At 40.1% G+C, this 21,022-nt stretch overlaps 1 protein-coding gene across 5 annotated transcripts in view; it reads right to left on the bottom strand.

The window, feature by feature from the left end:
• The window catches only part of DDC (dopa decarboxylase), a gene marked incomplete at its 5' end in the record, with an annotated part of 43,895 nt that extends 27,672 nt beyond the window's left edge, over positions 1–16,223 (bottom strand). For 2 of the 5 annotated variants that reach the window (XM_082045185.1, XM_082045186.1), the window contains 4 exons: positions 1,504–1,638; positions 7,893–8,012; positions 8,689–8,802; positions 16,023–16,223. In XM_082045185.1, the coding sequence (XP_081901311.1) occupies positions 1,504–1,638; positions 7,893–8,012; positions 8,689–8,802; positions 16,023–16,223 (570 nt within the window). The remainder of the gene's footprint in view (positions 1–1,503; positions 1,639–7,892; positions 8,013–8,688; positions 8,803–16,022) is intronic. The other 3 variants (XM_082045189.1, XM_082045187.1, XM_082045188.1) reach the window with 3 other exon arrangements.
• Positions 16,224–21,022: the final 4,799 nt, after the last annotated feature.

Raw genomic sequence — 21,022 nt, 5'->3', positions numbered from 1 at the left:
TATTTTGTTATTTTATTAAACTGTGTTAATCCATGAGTTTCTCCCTTCCCTTTCGATTCTCTCATATATTTGGGATGGGGGGTGGTGAGTGAGAGAGCAGATATCATGGTTAGATTTCTAATGTGGGTTAAACCGCAACACTCCTGCAGAATGGCTTAGGCTTACTTCCATTTGTGGATTACTGCTTATGAGTCACACAGGTCTGTTCTTAATGCAGAAGGACCGGTGAGCTCTGCAACAATCTGCTTCAAAAGGTCAACAATATCTTAAGGCAAATCCTCCTGTAAACATAAGATTGTCTGCCCTTCAGTGGATAGGAAGGCCTGTCTGTCCTCATTTCAGGTCAGCTATTTACATGGGAGAAAAACATGAAAAAAAAAAATAGAAGAATAGAAATACAAGAAGAATAGAAAGAATATAAATAGAAGAATAGAAAAGAGAAGCAACACAGACCTTTAGGTCCCAGAAAAAACAAAAAGGACAAATATCCTCTGTGCTTTTTGAAAACAGTTCTCTTTCCTCACATTTTCTTGTTCCGACTTTTCTCACGCTGCAAGGGTAGCCCCTCTTTGCACCAGCAATGGGCAAGTGCACTTTTAACTTGTTCTCCAGTGCTTTTTAACTTACATTTAGTATTAAATCAAGGTAAGCCTGAAACTTGGTCGTTTTATTATGCAGAATCAGATATTACTTAAGCTAAACATCAAGGATTAAGGAAATTTCTTCTATCTCATTGACATTTAAATAAGAAAATGTCACAGCTATCAAGAGAAGCAACATTGCTTGGCCCTTCAGTAGGATTAGGCAGTCAGAAAGATCTCACAAAACTAAAATTTGCTTTCATTAACAGTAAAAGCCTCTCATGGTCCTGGCCTGCTGAGAATTTACCCTATCTCAGTCTGCTAAATACCACTCACAATCAGAAATCAAGGATTATGTTTTCTGTTTTCTTACAAGATAGCTTAATAGATAACATGGAGTTTTTAGGAGTTGTTTTCTTTAAAAAATAATGATGTTTTGGACTTCTTCAAGTACTGTGACCAATTGGCTTTATATTCATGCACTACATTTTTCTGTGTGCATGCACCTGCACCCATGCATGCATAGAGGGGCAGAATGTATGTTTATTTGTTTGTCTGTGTATATGGGAGGAAAATAATGTGTGCACACACAGATACACAAGCCTAGATGTAACAAAAGATGGTCTAGACTTACTCAACACAACTGAATTTTAAAACCTTACTCAAGTATCTTTATTTACTTCAAACTAGCTCTTTTTATACAGAATCAATACTTCATAACACCGACCTCTGGATATTTGTTCTTTGTATTATGCTAGCACAGATGAGGTTCCAGCCTACTTATGATGTTCAGTAATATTTAAACAAGCAAAATCAATCAGTCACCAACACAAAGAGTTTATACTTAATTCACCGGCCTGTTGAGATGGCTGAAATGGTTAAGTATAGACCCCATATCTCCATGGTTTTGAGAGGTACTCACCTGATCAGATGCATAGGCCACCAGCCTGCCCATGATGTCAGCTTCTGTTAGCTCAGGCTTTTCTGACTGTACCAGTCTGATGGTTTTTGTCCTTGCAGCAAGCAGTGAAATCAGGGTGGCCTCGCTTGCACTTCCCTGTGGGACAAATTGAAGGACGGTTCAAAAGAAAGATATTCCAGAAGAAAGGCAACATTTTCTTCTGTATGAACCTGCAAAGTTGTTAGCAGAAACTACTTAGGAGAAAACATGCAATCTCATGTTCTTAAGGATATATGTGACAGCAAGGGAAGAATATTTGATCTTGGTCTCCTTGATGCCTCTGTCTGCTCTCTTTAATTTCTGTGCTTGTTCAGTTTAGGCAACAGCTTTGCAATCAGTGCCAGAAAGCTGAACACACAGACTAAAACATATGTGAAAAGGCTCTCAAGACAGCAATTAATAATTTGTTAACCAGTAACCATGGCAGAGTAACTGTTGATTTCTGTTACTCTGGATTTCCGCACAGTTAACTTCCATCAGAATCTGACTGTCAACTCTCATTTCTGTAAGCATTACCAATTGAAAGAATAAATCCTATCAGCAACTGCTAACCTAAAGATACATAAATCCTGTCAGCAATTACTAACCCAAGGATATGTAAATCAGTGGACAAGTTTTGGGTCAGTCTGCTCCTTTAACAAAGATAAGAGTGATTTGAAGAACTCCTTATGAGGAGCTCCTGTCCTTCCAGTTTGAACATCCTGGAAACTGCACAATTAGTTGAGTTTGTTTAACATATATCTTGTAAGCTGTCAGATAGAGTGTCATTTAGATGACCTTTGCTCATTATAAGCTCACTATAATACAAAAAATTGCACCCACAAGAGCAAAGACCCCTGCCCAAGTGAAGACCCTAACCCATGAGCATGCATATACTAGAAGAAAATAATTGTGTAACCATATGTAAATTACTCACCAGTACTGGAAAAAGGCATGTAAACCTGGGGCGGTACTAACCAAAATCAGAAGTATAAATTATGTAAATTCTGTGAAGGTGTGCTAGCTTTGTGGTTTTATCACCTAGCACACAACATCGTGCAATCTCATAATAAAACAATATCTCGACTCTTTGTGTATATTCAGCTGCTTGCACACCAGGCAAAGAACCCTGCTTTTGGGACATTTTCTGGCAACCCAGAAGGGACATGCTGACTGCCTTGCCTGGTTCATCTTCACACGTTTGCTGGGGAGCAGGACACTGTCTGGACTCCAGCACACACCGACGATGTTTGATCGGGGACTCCAGTGGTTCCAGCTCCACCTCAGTGCGCTAAGCAACACAAATGAGCAATGCCATAGAGATATCGACAACAGAGAGTAACGAGTAGGACCGGTGAGTAAGAAGATTTCTTTCTGGTTTTTGGATTCTCTATATAGCTCTGCATAGGACATTCCATTAAAGAATCACAGCAGGTACTTGAGCTTCTACATATAGACGGGAGGGAAGATAGAAGTATTCTGTGTTCTGGCTTTTGGATTGTGTGTTCTCTCTTCCTAAGTAGCCGAGTGTATGAAGTTTTGGCTAAAGAAATCTTTCCTAGGAAACACGGGCTCAACTTCCTCCAACAATATATCACTTTGTAACAATGGCAGAGTAACTGTTGATTTCTGTTACTCGGGATTTCCTCACATATGACTTCGATTAGAATCTGACTGTCAACTCTCATTTCTGTCAAGCAACATGCAAAATTATAACACTTATTTAATATTTAGAGTTACCCTGGGCAGGTCAGTTATTGTGGCTAAAAGAGAAAAAAAAAAAAAAAAAAAAAAAAAACACTGGAAAGGCAAAAAAGCTATGATCAAATATGGCTAACTGTATTTCAGAGTCTTAGTTATGTGTGTTTTCTTCAACAAAAACACACAGGTGAAATGAATAGTCACACGCTATTTCTAAATTGCACTTTGACTAACAAAATATGAGTTTAAATTGTGTCTTTGATACTTTGTGACAAGAAAGAGAGAAATTTTTTGTATCAATTGATCTGTAAATTTCACAAGAGAATACAAGTTCCTGCAAATTCTTTTTATGTTTTTCCTCTAGAAAAGGCAGATGGAATATGCTCTAAGCTGCTCTTCTAAACTATAAGGAACAATTTGTAAACACGTGTTCATAAATTTCAATGGTTTTGGGTGTTCATATACAAAATAAACTTTTTAGGTACTTTCAAAGTTGAATAACTGTCATGTGAATCTCCCTCTGCCAGGCACATAACGGTGCAATGAACAGTTGCTTATATTAATAAGTATGTCTCAGAAATATCCCCAGCATCAACAAGCTAAATTTCATAGAATGTCCTGAGTTGGAAGGGACCCACAAGGATCACCAAGTCCAACTCCTGTCCCTGCACAGGACAACCCCACAGTTCACACCATGTGCCTGAGGGTGTTGTCCAGTCTCTTCTTGAACACTGTCAGGCTTGAGGCTGTGACAGCTCCCTGGGGAGCCTGTTCCAGTGCTCCACCACCCTCTGGGGAAAGAAGAACCTTTTCCTAATGTCCAACCTAAACCTCCCTTCCTCCTGCCATTCTCTTGGGTACTGTTATTGGCCACCAAAGAGAAGAGATGGGTGCCTACCCTTCCTCCTCCTCTTGTGAGGAAGCTGTAGACCACAATGAAGTCTTCCATTAGTCTCCACAATTTGGAGTGATGTTTCTTTTCCTGTACCAAAATGTTATCCTCCCTCTGTTGAAAACCTGTGTATACTCACTAATTACAACAAACGTTTAAATATTTGGCAAGTCTTATTTCTCCCTCATGTGGGCCTGATCCTACAGATTTCATACATGAGAATGATCCCAGTGAAGTCATATTTTCTCCTAATACTGCAGTGACCCCAGCTTTTTATATGAGACAAAGCTGCTCTCACACACGTCGGTGTCTCAACAGTGAGTGAACTCAATGCAGCTGAAATTCAACAGCGTCATGAACAAAGTAATTAGGAAAAAGGATAGTCATTAAAAAAATGCATTGCTGTGACAAATGTATTTTATCTGCCTTTCCCGTGGTGTGGGACTTGAGGACTGTAGACCCCAGGGTCTACATCAGAGCACAAAGACAAGCTAGAGACAGTTTTGTGCATTTTTTTATAGCTACTGCTGCTGCATACAGCATTATGGCAACTGAGGCAAATGGTAGAGGTACAGAATGATACAGCAAAACAAATATCCCTCTTGGGTCGAGTAAGGTAGAGCTTTCTTGTGGAGGCAAGGGGTGAAGGAAATTCTGTCCATTAACTACAGAAAAGATAATTTGATAGTCTCCCACTTTAATCTTATTCTGCATGTGGTCTGTAGCCAGATACTTAGAATACTCATCAGAATATTGAGAAATCATGCCTGGCCGTAGTTCTCGAAACTCATGATGCAAGAGTATATACACAGAATTATATTCATCTTACACATAAAGAACTTCCAAGATCTGATTCATCTCACTGTATCTATCTAAAAAGTTAAATATCTGAGATTACATAATTGTTTAAGGTCCCTTGGTATTCAGTGCAGAGAGATAAGCGTATCCAAAAAGCAATAATTCCATCTATTTTGAGCTAATATTCTAGACTGAGATAAATGGTTCTTCTAAATGTACCTTCTTGTATGTGCAACTTTATCTGACAAAATGTGAGAGGAATCTCACACAGTGTAAGTTTCCTGAAGAGAAACTTCTCTCATCATGTCCATGTTAATAAAACAATTTCCACCATGCTCAGCACAAGATTATCTAAGTAACAGTGAAAAAATTACCTGTGCTTCCTGACAGTCAAGTGACTAGAATATAATGACTCAGGTCCTGGGCATCCAGCAAGTGTGAGAAATGTTTTACAGCAAAGAACATATCTTCTGTGAAGCTGGGATTTTTTTCCTGTTTTGTTTTGTTTTGTTTTCCAAGCAGTATATAACCTTCTAAAGAACTCTGCATAATCAGAAGACCAGTATAATGGCCATATACTCTCAGACAATGTTGCCTGAAATAATCCCCTTTCCAGCAGTTCAACAGCTGGCAATACTTTTCATTTGTGCAAACCACTGGAACTTATTGAGATGCTCATATAGGTTTTCAGGTAAGTTGTATGTCCTCATAATAAAGTTGGGCAAAATAAAGCCTGTGTGCAAGACCTAAAACCATCTTTTGTCAGGCAAATCACTCAAAACAACTTTAAACCTTTTTTTTTTCACACGAAAGATTTCTCTAGCACCTTTGCATTTAACATGTGAGAAACAACACTAATTAATAGTTTTATTACAATATATCTTTAAGAGGATACATAAAATCTTTAAAAGATATATGGAGAAAATGGGGTTATTCTTTTTTTTTTTTTTTTCTTGTAATGATAAGGCCCTGTAAAACCGGTAGAGTCTTTCCAGGACATGTAAGGAATATGCATATTGAAGCAATGCATGCAAATATATAAAATTAAATGGCTGTAGGAAATTCCAAAGGTTAAGGCATTAATTTGAGATCTGGAAATTTAAGCTTCTATTCTGGAGACTGCCTGGCTGGGTGAGAAAATGACCTAGAACAGCCTCAGCCTTCTGAGGAGAGCCACAAGATGTCCTGGGATCCTGGCTGTTCACCCAGGCTGGTGCACAGTTCACGTATGCGACAGTTCTTGTAGGAATTTCCTCACACAGACATAAAGATGAACAAGAAAGGGCCTGTTGCCTCCTGATCCAGAGCTGGGACACAACCTAAAGGCTGCTTGGCTATCTGACAAGAAAGATGCATCAGCAATGGCTTTTGCCAGGCCCAAGATAGACTGTCTCATTTTGTTTCACCCTTAAAATAATTTTTGTTGTAGAACAATAAAACAGTTTAAAATTTGAAGGAGGTACACTTTTCAGCAGTTTGTCTAGAATGAACAGCAGGACACAAGCTTCAAGAAGAAAGCTGGTTTCTCACTTATTTTTAAAAGCTGTTTTTTCTCCTCTTGAATGCTGTATTCTACATTAAGTGAAGGATGATGATACCTTTCCTTTTACCGTAAGCAAACAAAGGTTGCCATGGCAAGCAGGCTCAAGAAGTGGAAGAAATAGCAGCAAGAGCTGATGTTCATGTCCACCAGCAGTCTGAACTGAAATTTTCTTTCATCTTTTGCCATTTTCAAGTGTCATCCTGCACACAACAACAATGTGCTTCATAGTGACATAGGCTTTCAAATGTAATTAAGAGCCAATTTTCATAGGCTCGGTTTTACCATTATAATTACTTGGCATTTACCAAGAGAATGACTGCCACTTTCACATGCTCATGTTGTCTTTGCCTCACACTCTCTTCTTTGTGTTGGCTTCTTATGACCAGACTCCAGTGATTACCAAAGGAGAACAGAACAACTGCTTAAAATTCAGCCCTTTTCATAGTAAATATCTATTGTAGTTAGATTAAAAGCTGTGACCAGAGTCTGCAGAAAGACCATGTGCTAGTGGAGCTATGGTTGATAAACAACATAGCTTCATTATGCATGCAAGCTTTTCCATTGATGATATATTCATTATCCTACCGATAGTCTGTTCAGACATGGTAGGCATTCATTAAGCACTGAACATCAAAGTTTGGGCACTATGTTCTATTTCAGATTCTCCACCATAGTCTGAAAGTTGCATTATCTACTGATAGAACTGTTTGGGTCCAAATTTTAAACAGCTCTTCATTTTATTTTAATATTCCAATATTTTATTTTGTTATAGAAGGAAAACTTCATAAAATAATTTCCACTTCTTTGACAAAGATTGATAGACTCCCAATCACATTCTCTTACTTCTATTAATAGAAGATTCTCTCCTATGTTCTTATTCATTACTTGATCTCTGACACTTTTTTTTCTGAAGAAAAGGAAGTCTGTTTTGGAAACTGACTGAAGTAAACAACTGAACATGTCTAAGGTGGCTTCATGGAAGCCTTCGTAACCACTATTCTGGATGCTGTACTCAAAATCCTCAGATATATTTCTAGTTAATAAGCTTTTATTTCTTTTCAGCCATGAAACATTGCTGCACATTGTTGGTATGAGCTCACTTCACTTGTTTAACAAATGAAAGTTTTCATCCTACATCCTTTTAAACATTAAGATTTTAATTTTAAGCCCAAATTGTGCTGTTAAGTTGGGCTACTAACAATTCTTCACAGAGTGTTTCATAATTCAGCTGCTCTGAAAAGAAAACCATTACTTTCATCAACAATCCTATCTACCTATGAACACTCTCGCAGAGCATCAATCTTTCTGAAAATCTGAAAGGAACCCATGTGGCAGAAAAAATACACCTTTCCTCTATTAGTGTATTGGTATTAAGGTTTTACAGAATCCTGCAATCTACGAACTCATCCTGTGTTGTTTTTTCATTTCTCCCCTTACCTGAATGACTCCTCCACCTTGGCCACCCTTCTCAGCTAAAAATTCTTCAGGCAAATTAATCATCTTCCCTAGCCAATCCATCATGACAGTCTCCAGCTCTGTGCAAGCTGGACTTGCAGCCTGTGTTGAAAAAAAGAACAGAGGGAGTAACCTCACTAGACCATGAAGAGACATAAGATCCACAAGAGCAAGAACTTTCTGCCTTTTGACTATAGAGGAAGAGACTAGCTGACTAACTTTTACCAGCTCCATTAGGGACCTGAAGACCATTTTGTGCATGTTGTTTCTAATATTTACTAAAAAAAACCCATCAAACTGGGCCTCACATAGAAGCATGACTATCAAATGTCAAAGCTAGGATTTGCATCTTGTGTATTTTTTTTTTACATCAAGTACCAAGCTCTTTTGAGAAGAGCCAATCTCATATGAACATGGGGTTTTAAACACAGTTTTCTATTCATCCAGGTGGTAAGAGAAGTTAAAACACCAGGTGACAGGCAACAAGTCATACTGCTTAATGAATTAGTAGTAAGTTTGCACTGCTACCACTAATTCTAAATGCTGGTGATTTCTCAAAGGCAAAATTTCTAGGAGGTAATACCTTTTAATACTGGAATCCTTAGGGTGTCTATATGAAAACACTTAATTAGTCAAGGCAATTTTACCTATAAAAGTAGTCCTGTGACTTCACTGTTACCTATCAATAATTTCTTTGAAGAATGTTACTGAAATGCTTAGAATCTTGGCATGGTGAAGCACCGTTACCACATAGCAGTACACACCCCAGTAAACTTACCCAAGAGAAGCCCACACATCCTATTCCTCCACACAACATATCTGCAAGAAGAGCTGGGAAGGAAGAGGTTGAGGGGAAGTAGGCAAAAAAGTAGGGACTGTGCCAGTGAGTCACCTGTATTAAGGGAAAAATTGTTATTTTTAACTAATGCAGGAAGCAGAAACAAATTGTTACAAAATCAGAAAAGATTAGAGGTTTGGACCAGTTAACAGTTCTCTACTCCCTGGCTGTAACACAGGATGTCATTTTTCAGAAAATCTTGTCTTGCTTATTCTCAATTTTTTATCTATCTTTTAGGTAGAGTTCTTCACCCTACCTCTAAACAGTGCCAAAAACAGAGTTCTCCAGTTGTCTGCCTAGAAGACAAGAGTTACATCTGCAGTGGCAATGGGAGTTTCTGTGCACGGCACTGTTTTTGAACCTCTGCTTTCAGTGACTCTGGTGTTTTGTTCTTTCATCTCTGTCATGAGACTGACTTAGTAAGGGTGTCTTCAGTGCAGCTGAGCTCCATGGAACTCTCTTGGCCACTCTCTAGAGTTATTTGCTAAAATCCAGGCACTGAGTCTGTCCAAATCAGCCTCTGCAAGACAGCACTCCAGGAACACCTTATTGTGGCCTTTTGGTACTTAAAAGGGGCCTATTAGAAAGATGGGGACAGACTTTTTAGCAGGTCCTGATGTGATAAGACAAGGGGTAATGGTTTTAAACTAAGGGAGGGGAGATTCAGGCTAGACATGAGGAAGACGTTTTTTACAATGAGAGTGGTGAAACACTGGAGCAGTTTGCCCAGGGATGTGGTAGATGCCCCATCCCTGGAAACATTCAAGGCCAGGCTGGACAGGGCTCTGAGCAACCTGATCTAGTGGAGGATTTCCCTGCTCACTGTAGGCAGGTTGGACTAAATGACCTTCGAAGGTCCTTTCCAACCAAAACTATTCAATGATTCTATAATTCTATGATGCTATGACATGTTCCATGCTAAAGGGAAACTGTCTTAACTGTTGTATACACGATGAATCAGATATCACTTTCTCTGTTGTTGTATACCATTTACAATATTTTGGATTTCTCATATGAAACCAGCTCCTATCCACTACAACTTTCCACTGTATAAGCTAGCCCTGTACCTAGTATGTTCAAGATTTCAATTTAAACAGTAAATAGCTTCAAACCTACTCAAATCAGGTATCTGAAGACAAGACACTGTGAACATTTTAGCTGTAGCTCTTGTAACTGGCCAGGATCTCTTTGTTTGCTACAACAAAGTTTTAGAGGAATTGTGTAGACTTTCACTGACGTGCATAATGAGCCAGACCTGCCACTGCTCATCTCCCCAGTCCTAATCCTCTGTGATCTGTAAGGCTTGTGACATTCATCTTGGGTTAATCAAGTTAAACTGCCTACTTCCTGGGAGCCATTTGTTTGATGAAACACAGCAGATTCCAGTTGCACCACTCACACAAAGCAAAAAAGCCAAAAGCCCTAGGGCAAGTGCAGCTGCAGTTCTTCCTCCTGCTTCCTCTTCCACTTTGCTTGAAGCAGCTGTAAAATTCATTTATATTCATTTATTTTGCCATGTTGGAACAGACACAGTCAAATATTGCAAATAACATGACATGATTAATGCTTGTTTTTTCAACCCTCTGCCGACAAACTGTGGTACACAAGTGTCTTGGGGTCAGTAATTACCACTCTAATGCTACTCAGAAACATTTTATTTCCCAGATTTCTGGTAAGAATGTCTGTCTTTCTGTGTCTTGCTTAGTCTAAGCAAGAGCCTATCACACGCTAAGGACAGGCACTTCAGCTGAAAGGTCACAGATTAATGGATCCAATGTGAGGAAAATTAGCATCTTCAGTACTGCTATTTGTAGTCATGACTAAATTTGGTCATTTGGAGTTCTAAAAAAAGAGAAGATTTATTTCAAGAGAACAAAGCAAGTCTGAGGGAGAAAGGTGATATTTTTATATGCAGATCCCTTCCATTTTGGCTTCCTAATATGGCGATGAGAGTTCAGCAGCTGTTACCTCAGTCCCTTTGTTAATATTAGGAATGTAGCACCACTATGGCCATTGTCACTTAGTGGACGGCCTTTTGAAGGTCTACATCTAGTTTCACAAGAAGTCACCATGAAGAAGCTTTGCCACTCATGAAAGCTTGTTCTCCTATGGTGTAAAAATAGGAATGGACACTGCATTATTGCTTTACACAATTAATTGGTTCTTTCTCCTCTGAAGGAACACCATTTTCACATTTTCAGTCATCTAATAAGTAGCAAATATCTGAGTGAAGGAAACAAGAATCACTTATGGGACACTGACAGCTTATGGGCAAACCAAGGGTTTATGACCGCGGTCATACTACTTATTCTGTCTGAAGCCCAGTTCCTCATTTTTAAAATGGAGATAAGATGTTCCCTGGTGAAACACTGGGAAAGCACAACAGCTGAGAAACACTGGAAGTACCTATAAATGCTACCCTTGTCAGGAAAAAGATAGGAAGAAGATTATGGGAAAATGTAACGGGGATAGCACAACTACAGGCTCCCAAGCACAAATACAGGCTGGGTGGAGAAGGGATTGAGACCAGCCCTCAGGAGTAGGACTTGGTGGTGTTGACTGATGAGAACCTCAGCATGACCCTGCAATGTGCGTTTGCAGCCGAGAAAGCCAATGGTATCCTGGGCTGCATGAAAAGAACTGTGAACAACAGGTCAAGGGAGGTGTTTCTCCCACTCTGTTCTTGTGAAGCCCCACTTGGAGTCCTGTGTCTAGTTCTTGGGCCCCAAATATAAGAAAGACATGGACCTGTTGGAACGAGACACATGACATGGGACACGGCAACCCTGACTGTACATACAGACTGGGGGACAAGAGGCTGGAAAGCAGCTCCACGGAGAAGGGTCTGGGGGTTCTGGTCAATGGCAAGTTGAACATGAACCAACAGTGTGCCCTGGCAGCCAAGAGAGGCACCCCTGTCCTGGGGTGCATCAAGCACAGCATTGCCAGCGGGCGAGGGAGGTGATTGTCCCACTCTTCTCTGCACTGGTGTGGCCTCACCTGGAGCACTGTGTGCAGTTCTGGGCACCACAGGATAAAAAGGGTATAAAGCTGCTAGAGAGTGTCTAGAACAAAGCAACAAGGTTGATGAAGTGTTTGATGAGGAAGCCCTATGAGGAGCTGCTAAAGTCACTTGGTTTGTTCAGCCTGGAGAACATGAGACTAAGAGGAGACCTCATCGCAGTCTACAGCTTCCTCACAAGGGGAGGAGGAGGGGAAGGCACAGAACTCTTTAGTGACCAATGGCAGAACCCAAGGGAATGGCAGGAAGACGTGACAGGGGAGGTTTAGGTTGGACATTAGGAAAAGGTTCTTCCCCCGGAGAGTGGTGGAGCACTGGAACAGGCTCCCCAGGGAGTTGTCATGGCCCCAAGCCTGAGAGTGTTCAAGAAAAGACTGGACCACACCCTCAGACACATGGTGTGAACTGTGGGGTTGTGCTTTGCAGGGACAGAAGTTGGACTCAATGATCCTTGTGGGTCCTTTCCAACTCAGGACATTCTATGATTCTCAGAGGTAATGGCTTTAAACTGAAAGAGGGTAGATTTATATCAGATAGAAGGAAGAAATTCTTCACCATGTGGGTGGTGAGGCACTGGAACAGGCTGCCAAGAAAAGTTGTGAATGCCCCATCCCTGGAATTGTTCAAGGCCAGGATGGATGGAGTTTGAGCAACCTGGTCTAGTGAAAGGTGTCCCTGCCCATGGCAGTGGGTTTGGAACTAGATAATCTTTAATATCCCTTGCAACTCAAACTATTTTATGATTGTCCCTGCAGCTAATTTCAAAAGTCCCTGTGGCAGTTGCACTCTTCCCCCCTCTAAGAACTGCTATGGCAGTTGCACTTCCCCCCTCTGAGAACTGCTGTGGCAGTTGTACATCCCTTTCTCCTTCAATGGGGCAGTTAATGGTTCTTTTGTGGGACCCTGAGTCGGTTAGACAGGGTCGTTAGCAGAGTAGGGGGGTGCAGAGAAGCCAAAAACTTCTGGAATGCCCACAGCCAGATCTGATCAGACTACAAAACGGGGTTCCCACCGAAGATTCCCTTTGTGTGATCTTCTTGGAGCTGCGGGTCTGCCAAGCCGAGAGTCCTCCCCTTAGACTGGGACACCGTCTAAGGAAACTTCCCGGGATTGGAAGTCCCTCACCTCCTCATTTGGGTGAGTGATAATCTATGTCCTTGCCACGTCAGGCAAGTGTAATTCCTTGCCAAACTCAGGCAAGTGTAAGTCCTTGTCTAGCCAGTGTAGTCCTGGCTGGACAAGCAAGTGTAAGTCCTTGCCTAATTCAGGTGAGTGTAGTATCCTGGAGTCAGAGAGGTTTGGCTTTGTTTCTTGTGAGTGCGTGCATGCGCACTGTGGATCCCCATTATTCTCATTTTGCTGCACCCCAATAATCTCCTCAACTGATATATGAACCTGTATTTTATGTTACTGGAGTGCTAACTAATTGTATAAACCCTTTTTTGGTCAGCTTATTTGCTGTACTTTTTTGGCAAGAATAAAGTCTGTTTTGGACCTTGTTGTCCGCCTAAAACTGACTCTGGAGTGCCTCCATGACAGTACCTAAAACCAACTATAAATCATTTTAAAGGTCTCTCAACCAAACGTGAACAAGTCTTTCTATGCTACGTTCTTCTATGCTCCCTGCCTCCATGTGTTTGTACAGTACCATCATTTTCACACTTCAGTTTCAGTAAGCACAACTAAAATAGGCGGTCAACAGACAAAGCTGTTTGTGCAGCAGTATGCACAGAAGAGGTTCAGAAACCTTGCTAAGGTTAGTGTACGTGGTCTCTGCTGTGATGGTGACACTCCACAGGGCACATCACAGGTCTCAATCCAGACTAAGCTCTTGAGGCTTTGCAGCTTTTCAGGGTCTGTGTCACCATGTAAAGGAGCAGCATAAGGAGGTCAGCAGATAGTGTAGTATCAGAGATGACAACAAGGAGATTGAGTAGATATTCTCTGAGACATAACACAAGGTAGCTCAGAAACAAGAGCCTGAACCCTGAAATGTACCAAAGGAGATGCAATCAGAGTCTCTTCTTATTCAGTTGGAAAATGCAGTCCTGTGATAGTGAAGGACGAACCTTGCAACTATGGCACTAGAAAGAAGGCTTCTGCTCCACCTGCAACTTTCAGAACTGCAACTACAGAATAGGTTCAGTGTCCTGGTAGCAGATGGGTTGGGAGCCCCGCTGTGTCTCGTAAAACACTCAAGCAACATGAGTGTTGATCCTGGTGTTGACAACAGGGATCTAGATTTTAAGACCAGTGGGACCCTCTTTGAGGATCAACTGCTAGGAAGAGAGAGGATCCCCTGAACAATTGGGACAATGGATATTTGTAGACAGGCTGACTAACCTGTTAAGGACAGCTTCAAACTATGAATGATGTGAAAAGGAAATGAAAACCAACAGTCAAGACAGGAAGATAGACTGAGTTGGTAAGCAAAGGGTGAAGGGTAATGTGTACAAGAAAGATCTTGAAAACAAGATAGGGCTAAAGCAGACCCACCCCAGGTGTATGCACATAAATAAGGAAGTGCTGAGAGTATAGCATTAAAGAGGGAAGCTCTCATATCTTTTCCAGGAAATCAGCACAAGTGGGTGTCTCTCTGAAGCACCTGTATGCTACGGCATGACACACACAGAACAAACAGCTGGAGGCCAGTGGTATGCCCTAGGAATCAGTACCCTGGCGTATCTTTTTAATGTATACAAACACCTAATGGGAAGCTGTAATGAAGATGAAGCCAGATTCTTTTCAGTGGTATCCAGTGACAAGACAAGAAGAAATGTATACAAATTGAAATACAGAAAATCCCACTTAAACATAAGAAAAAGCTTTTTTGTTTTTACTGTGAAGGTGGTCAAAGTTTGGAACAGGAAAACAGAGAGATTGTGAAGACTGCATCTTTGGAGACATTCAACACCCAATTCAACAAGGTCCTGAGCAACTTGCTGTAACTGCCTCTGCTCAGAGCCGTGGGGTGAACTAATCTCTACAAATGCCATCCAAGCTCTACTAAGCTATGACCTTCTGATTGTGTGCTCATGTGAGTCTTCAGTATTTAGTAGAAACAACACAGGGATTTACGTCCTTCTGCTCTTTGTGTCACAAACACTAATATTTCACAAGAGCAAAAGATTGGATAGAACATTTCTTCTTCAGATTGTATCAATTTGTAAAAGTAAATTTTTTGCAGAACAGGTAAATATCAAGGAAAAACCAATTTAGTTGAAAGAGAACATCATATGTTGATGACTTAATTGGAATTGAATGTATCACTTTCTATACACAAATCATTCATTTCTTATTTTTTAATATGTTATTATTTTATTGAATGTTATCAAGTGTTCAAAACAAAGTGTTTTCTGTTCTACTTCACAAAAAAAAAAAAAAAAATTGATCAGTGTCTTCATTCAATGAAAAAGGAAAGGCAACCATACTTGGGACCAGCAATGCAAGTGTTTGCATGTGTTAGACATAATTCATTAATGTAGTCTACGTTGTTTTAATTCTCCAAAGGAGAGATTACATTTACTAATAATCCAGTCCTCTGTGAGCTGTTTACAGGCATTAGGATACAAGCATATATTTAGAATAAAGAATGTATATCATGAGTGGAAAATTAAGAAAGATTCAGAAATGGATACATGCCAGACACTGTATTTTACACTTTCTGTCCAACACTGTCTATCCAAGGACTAATCTTCGGTAGTGGCTGTCTGCCTTAAAAGGTACTAGAAGAAGCTGACATTTAGGAGAGTAAGTCAACAGAACAAGTATTGGGAAGAATCCTTTCTAGTCAGCTCTGCAATAAAAAGAAGTCTCCAAAGAGAATTTTAACATTTAAAGATCAGCTTGAAGGAACACGTGAGGCAGATCAGACCAATACGAATCCCATTCTATAAAATATTTACTGTGCTTTGCAAGTCACAAAAAAAACCCGACATGAAACTGAAAGTTATGAAGCTTTGCATTAAACAATTCAAGGGAAGAAATGGAATTATTTCCAAAAACAAGCCTTGCATGAAGCAAAAGAATGATTTGATAATTTCTATCAAGAACAGAAAACGTTAGTTCTGTAAAGTGTTAGATCATATTGAATTATGGATGTAAAGCAGACTCCCGCCTTCGCAAAGCTAGTCAGTGTGGACACTTATGTTCATAAGGTCCAGCTGCACAGGCTTCAATCTACACTTTCCTTAAAGTCTTTGAACACCTAAATGCAGTGTTGAACATTGCACTACAGATCCATTTTTCTTACCCCTGGCATAATGATCTTCTCAATGTCTTTAAAGACATCGTCAAAGCTCTCAGGATCCTGGGGTGCACAGTCTGGAATGAGGGGCCTTAGATATCCTGGTTCCACATCTGGGAAGACCTGTCTTTTATCTATGTTCTCCAGGTAATCTGCAATATAGTCCACCATCTCCTTCCCTCTCTTGCGGAACTCTGCAGCATCCATGGGTATCCCAGTATGGGAAAACCCTAAGGAAAAAAAAAAGGGGGGGGGGAAAAAAAGGTCACTTTAAGTGCTGCATGTAAGGCCAATGCCCATACAGTGTTGCATTTGCATTCTACAGTGTTGTATTTGCGTTCTGCTCCACTTCAGAATTACTTGGACATGGTACAGAAGTAATTCACACTGTTAAATCTTTGATGTCTGGATCCTGATGTAGATTAGACTAATACAGATAGGCTGGATCTTCAGCGGAAGAGGCACATTGTTGAAGATTCAGAAATCACGGATTTAATCCCTACTGTTGCTGGTTGACACAAGGATGCGGCACCATTATGTGGCACATAATCAGCTGCCTCCTGCCTTACAAAGAAGAGGTCTAAGGAAATAGTAACCTGTGTGTTTCTGTTAGAATCAATAATAGCAAGCTATAATAACCACAGTTATCACAGTGATCCACTGTGCTGCCCTGTCCTTTTATCTCCTTCTTGCCTCCTTTCTTGCCTCAAGATTTAGCTTCTTTACTCTTTTTCTGTAAATGCACATGCTGTGCCATTTACAAAACCTTATTTCTTACTGAGTTTTAAGTTAGAATCCACTTAGAGTTGATCTGTACTGAATTCTGCAGGAGGATGTGAGGAAGCTTCGTCTGGGGCTGTCCCTATTTCCAAGATGTTGGACTGGAGCTCTTCGTGTCCTTTGAGCCCAGCAGAGACTGTCTGAGCACACCCAAGCGATGTTTGGCTCAGCTGACATGAGCTGGACTTTGCCTGAAAAGTGCTTTGCAAACTTAAATCCATATTGCTGGGGTGCCTGCTCCTGCCATCCTGGCCCTCCCAGCTTCTTTAATGTATGTGCCTTTGAATTTTGAGAGCTCAGTGAATACAAGGTTGAGGCCACAGTGACTGAAAAGCATCCGAGAATCTTTATACACTCAGATCGAGTGAGTGATATTGTTCCTGGTGTCCAGTAAGAAAACTGACAAGTGAAACAAAGATTCTCACTGCTTGTGTAAAGAATTACTATACTTAGTTCACGTACCTTCAGATCTTCGCTTTGAGCACAGTGTGAATATTATGTTATAAAAGATAATTTCTTAGATATCAGTTATTTGTGCTAAGGATTTCTAACTAAGAACATCATTTCGAGAAAAAAGAGACCCTTCTAGGCTTCATTATGTTTAAGTTAGTACTGCCACATGACCAAAGAAAAACATAATTGATAAACACCATCCTAGAAACAGAGAATCTGGAATTTGTGTGCAGTGTCTGCAGCTGCTATTTAAGAAGGAAGGGTGCTGCTGTAGGTCAGGAACCACTGGGAAAGCAGGGATCTGCACAGGGGGGACTTCTAGATCCCCAGAGAAAAGCTGTTCTTGTTGCTGTTTTGTCAGATTTATATTACTCTATTTCGCCATGATGTTTATTTGGCCCTCTCTATGTCTTTCTGAAAGGGGAATTAGGGCCTTTCTCAGATCTTGCTGCTAAGTTGCCAGAAACGCATTACCAGGAGTTGTTATGGGTCTCAGAGGGTTCTGGTGGGCAGTGTTGTGTGTCATCTCCCCTTTGAAAGACTGTGTTTAAGCAATCAGATTTGTTGATTTTAGTTAACCTCTAATGAACTTTAAGTTCAGCTTCATCCAGTGAAATACATCTATCTGCTTCAATCTGAAGCAAAGTATTTCTTTCTTCTTTCCCCCAAAGACAATACTGAAAAATTAAAATTTTTCTAAACATCTGTTTTTCTGTAGCCATGCATGTTCTTTCCTAAAAGTCTTTGCCTGAAAATTTCTTACCTACCACAACACACAAATCTCACCAGACACTGTGAAGCCATTCTCCTTGCAGGAACAGAGTGGTCATCTAAATTTTCCTTTTCACTTCCCCTTTTACGTCTGTTCTTCTGTGAGTGACAAGACCCACTTACACTCTCATCCCTACTTGTATCCTATTCCTCGACTGCTCCTTATAGAGCTCACCTCATCTGCTTGAAAGTATTACTTGGTGCAGAGGCCGATAGACCAAATATCTGACAATTCTAATGCTTATCAGTTAGTACTCTAAAAATGCAAATTACTTCACCTCTTTACCAGTACAGAATATTTCTCTCTTCTACCTCTCACATGCATATTCAGCACACATACAATGCAGCAACACAATGCATAGAAGTACCATCTATGCCAGTATATTTTAAAAATACAGAATGTGATTTTCTAAGAATATATCTTAGTCACCTCAGCTGTTAGGGTCTAAAATGAAAACACTTTTTGAGAGCATCCATGTTTTCTGAAGGGCTGAGTGTTAGAATCTGTGTGTACTCAAAATATCCACTTAACTTGAAGGGACTTAAACAGCAAAATACCGCAGGCTGAGATTCCAAAACTAAATGCAAATTTCAGAGAAACTGAACCTCTCTCTAAAGTATCTAATAGTGGTCTGTTTTCCTGAAGGGCCATAAGGAGTGAGAAAGGCTCGATGCTGTCAGGGATGCCACACCTTCCAGGATGAATTTCATTATATTCAATGTCTGCCAGATGAACCCCAAGTGAGGAGAGCACAGCCTCTCAGAAGGCACCCTGCCTCATTATCAACCTCTACCACTTTGTAAGCACATTCTGTATCCAAGTTCATCATATTCATCACTCTGATTGATAAAATAAAATTTTACCAAACATATATTATGTCTGAGTGCTTTTGTTCCCAGCAAGAGTCAATGGATATTGTCACCACTGCATACTTCTTAAATTCAAGTCCTACTTTACTGAGGAAGATCGAGTTTTGCTCTTAACTTCAGATAAAAAGAAGAACAATCATGTTAAACTTTATATTATATCAATGTAACTTTCTGATTTTTATTATCATTCATCTATAAACTCTTTGCTCTATAATTTTGCTGGAATTTGTCACAGGTCAAGGACACAACACAATCTAAAGTTGGCGTATGCTTTGCTGCTTTGCTTAAACTATTCCTTCTACCTCAGTGCACAGAAATTAGAACATGGCAACATTTTATTTTAGTGAAGTCACTGAAACTACCTGTTAGTCTTTATATTGTATATTCAGTATAATGTAAGCAGTTTATGTACAATTACATGCTAAATACATTTATACTTTAAATATTATGTAGATAGCATTCAGCTTATTCATTATTCCTCTTAAAAAGTATTGTCTGTGATTTTAGACTCTGTTTTTCCTATCAGCTAAATAGAAATGTAAAAGATATCAAAATATTACCAGGATATATGTTATGAGGAAGAAAAAGAGAAAAAAAGGAAAAAAGAGGAAAAAGAGAACAAATTATGAGAGAGGTGTGTTCAACATATTATAGTTTTATGAGTGACTGTTCTCCAGTTCATCAAAGTACAATAAAAAATAGCTAAACAGAATAAAATCTTTTAGCAGCTCCTACTATTAGATACAGAAAGGAAGAAAGCAAAGACACATTAATAGCACCTCAAACTGATAGCTGCATTGGCTCAAAAAAAAGTAATAACTGTGTATCTTTCCAATAAATGAGACAAGTGCACTTTCTATTCTGCCAACTGATTGTTGCAGAATATAATGTAGTTTGAAGGCTTGTGGTGCTGTAGTGACACCACTGAAGCCATGAGGACTTTCTGCTGTTGAACACACCTGAAGGTTTTTGTAGCTCTTGTACAGTTAAGCTCAACTTCTACAATTGGCAATAGGAGTATTGCCTGAATAAGGACTGTAAGACGAATTCTATCTCAGCATGAGTAAAATGAACTGGATCTACTCTGTACTTCTACCTTTGCACAAGCCAAGAATTAAGTATAAATGTTAGAGGCCCTACATGTCATTTAAAAATTTCCTTTTCCAGTTAGAAGTTGCTGGTTTTATTCATTACTGTCACTGGCACAGAGCCTGTGATTTAGGAATTATCCTTTCTGAGGTGCTATTATAGTGATGGGAGAGGGTGATTTCTAAAGAAAACCTTACCCTAAAACGTCATGCATTAAATTTATCCTGAAAATATCAGTATTCAATATGTTGTGCAGAGAATTCCTCAAGGTCTGCTTAGTTGTTCGGACAAACTTTGGGAAACCTGGGATTCTGTATAAATGTACAGAAACAATTATAACTGACATACATCATATGTAAAATCAAGCAGACACAAAATGAGAGATGCACACTACATTGTGCAAATTTAGGTTAAAAAGAACTGCTTTTGAGCATCCCAGATTGTCCCTTAAATAGCAGAGTCTGTCTGTTTATTAGCAGAGCTCCACCTCTAAGTAACCAATTGTTGCATTAATCCAAAGGCACCTACTTGAATTAAACAATCACAAAGCTTTAAGGACAAACAATGTTACTTACAGTGAGCTGGTGAGGATTTTCCTTCTCCTCTGTCTTCTCACTGTCTTTCTTTGCTCCTCTGTGCCAGTTGTAAAGTGCAGAGGATGCAGCTGCCGGCAGATATAGGCAGAGAATCCACGTCCCTCAGCCTATCACAGCCAAGTGCTTTGCATTGAACATACAGCAGCATCTCCCCCTCCTCCCACGCCTCCTCCAAAATATCCTTGGCAAACAAGCTGCTGCCCGAGAGGCCGACGGAGCTGAGCGAGGAGCGGCCAGCGCCTTGTTAGCTGGGAAGTGGCTGGTGTGTGTTTCCTTCCATCAACCCATTAACGAGTCTGACAGCCAGTGTTCGGTCACACGCTCCAGGACATTTCTGCTCTGGCTGTTGCTGTTAAAAGCAAGTGCTTCAAACCACTCTGTGAAACCTTGTTTTCAGGACAGAAACACCGATACGGTGAAATAGCACTCAAGTGACTGCAGACTATG

This window comes from Streptopelia decaocto (genome assembly GCF_964273445.1).
Source record: "Streptopelia decaocto genome assembly, chromosome: 2".
Taxonomy (NCBI): domain Eukaryota; kingdom Metazoa; phylum Chordata; class Aves; order Columbiformes; family Columbidae; genus Streptopelia; species Streptopelia decaocto.
The sequence above is the reverse complement of the archived record's forward strand: the minus strand, read 5'-3'. Positions and strand labels throughout refer to the sequence as shown.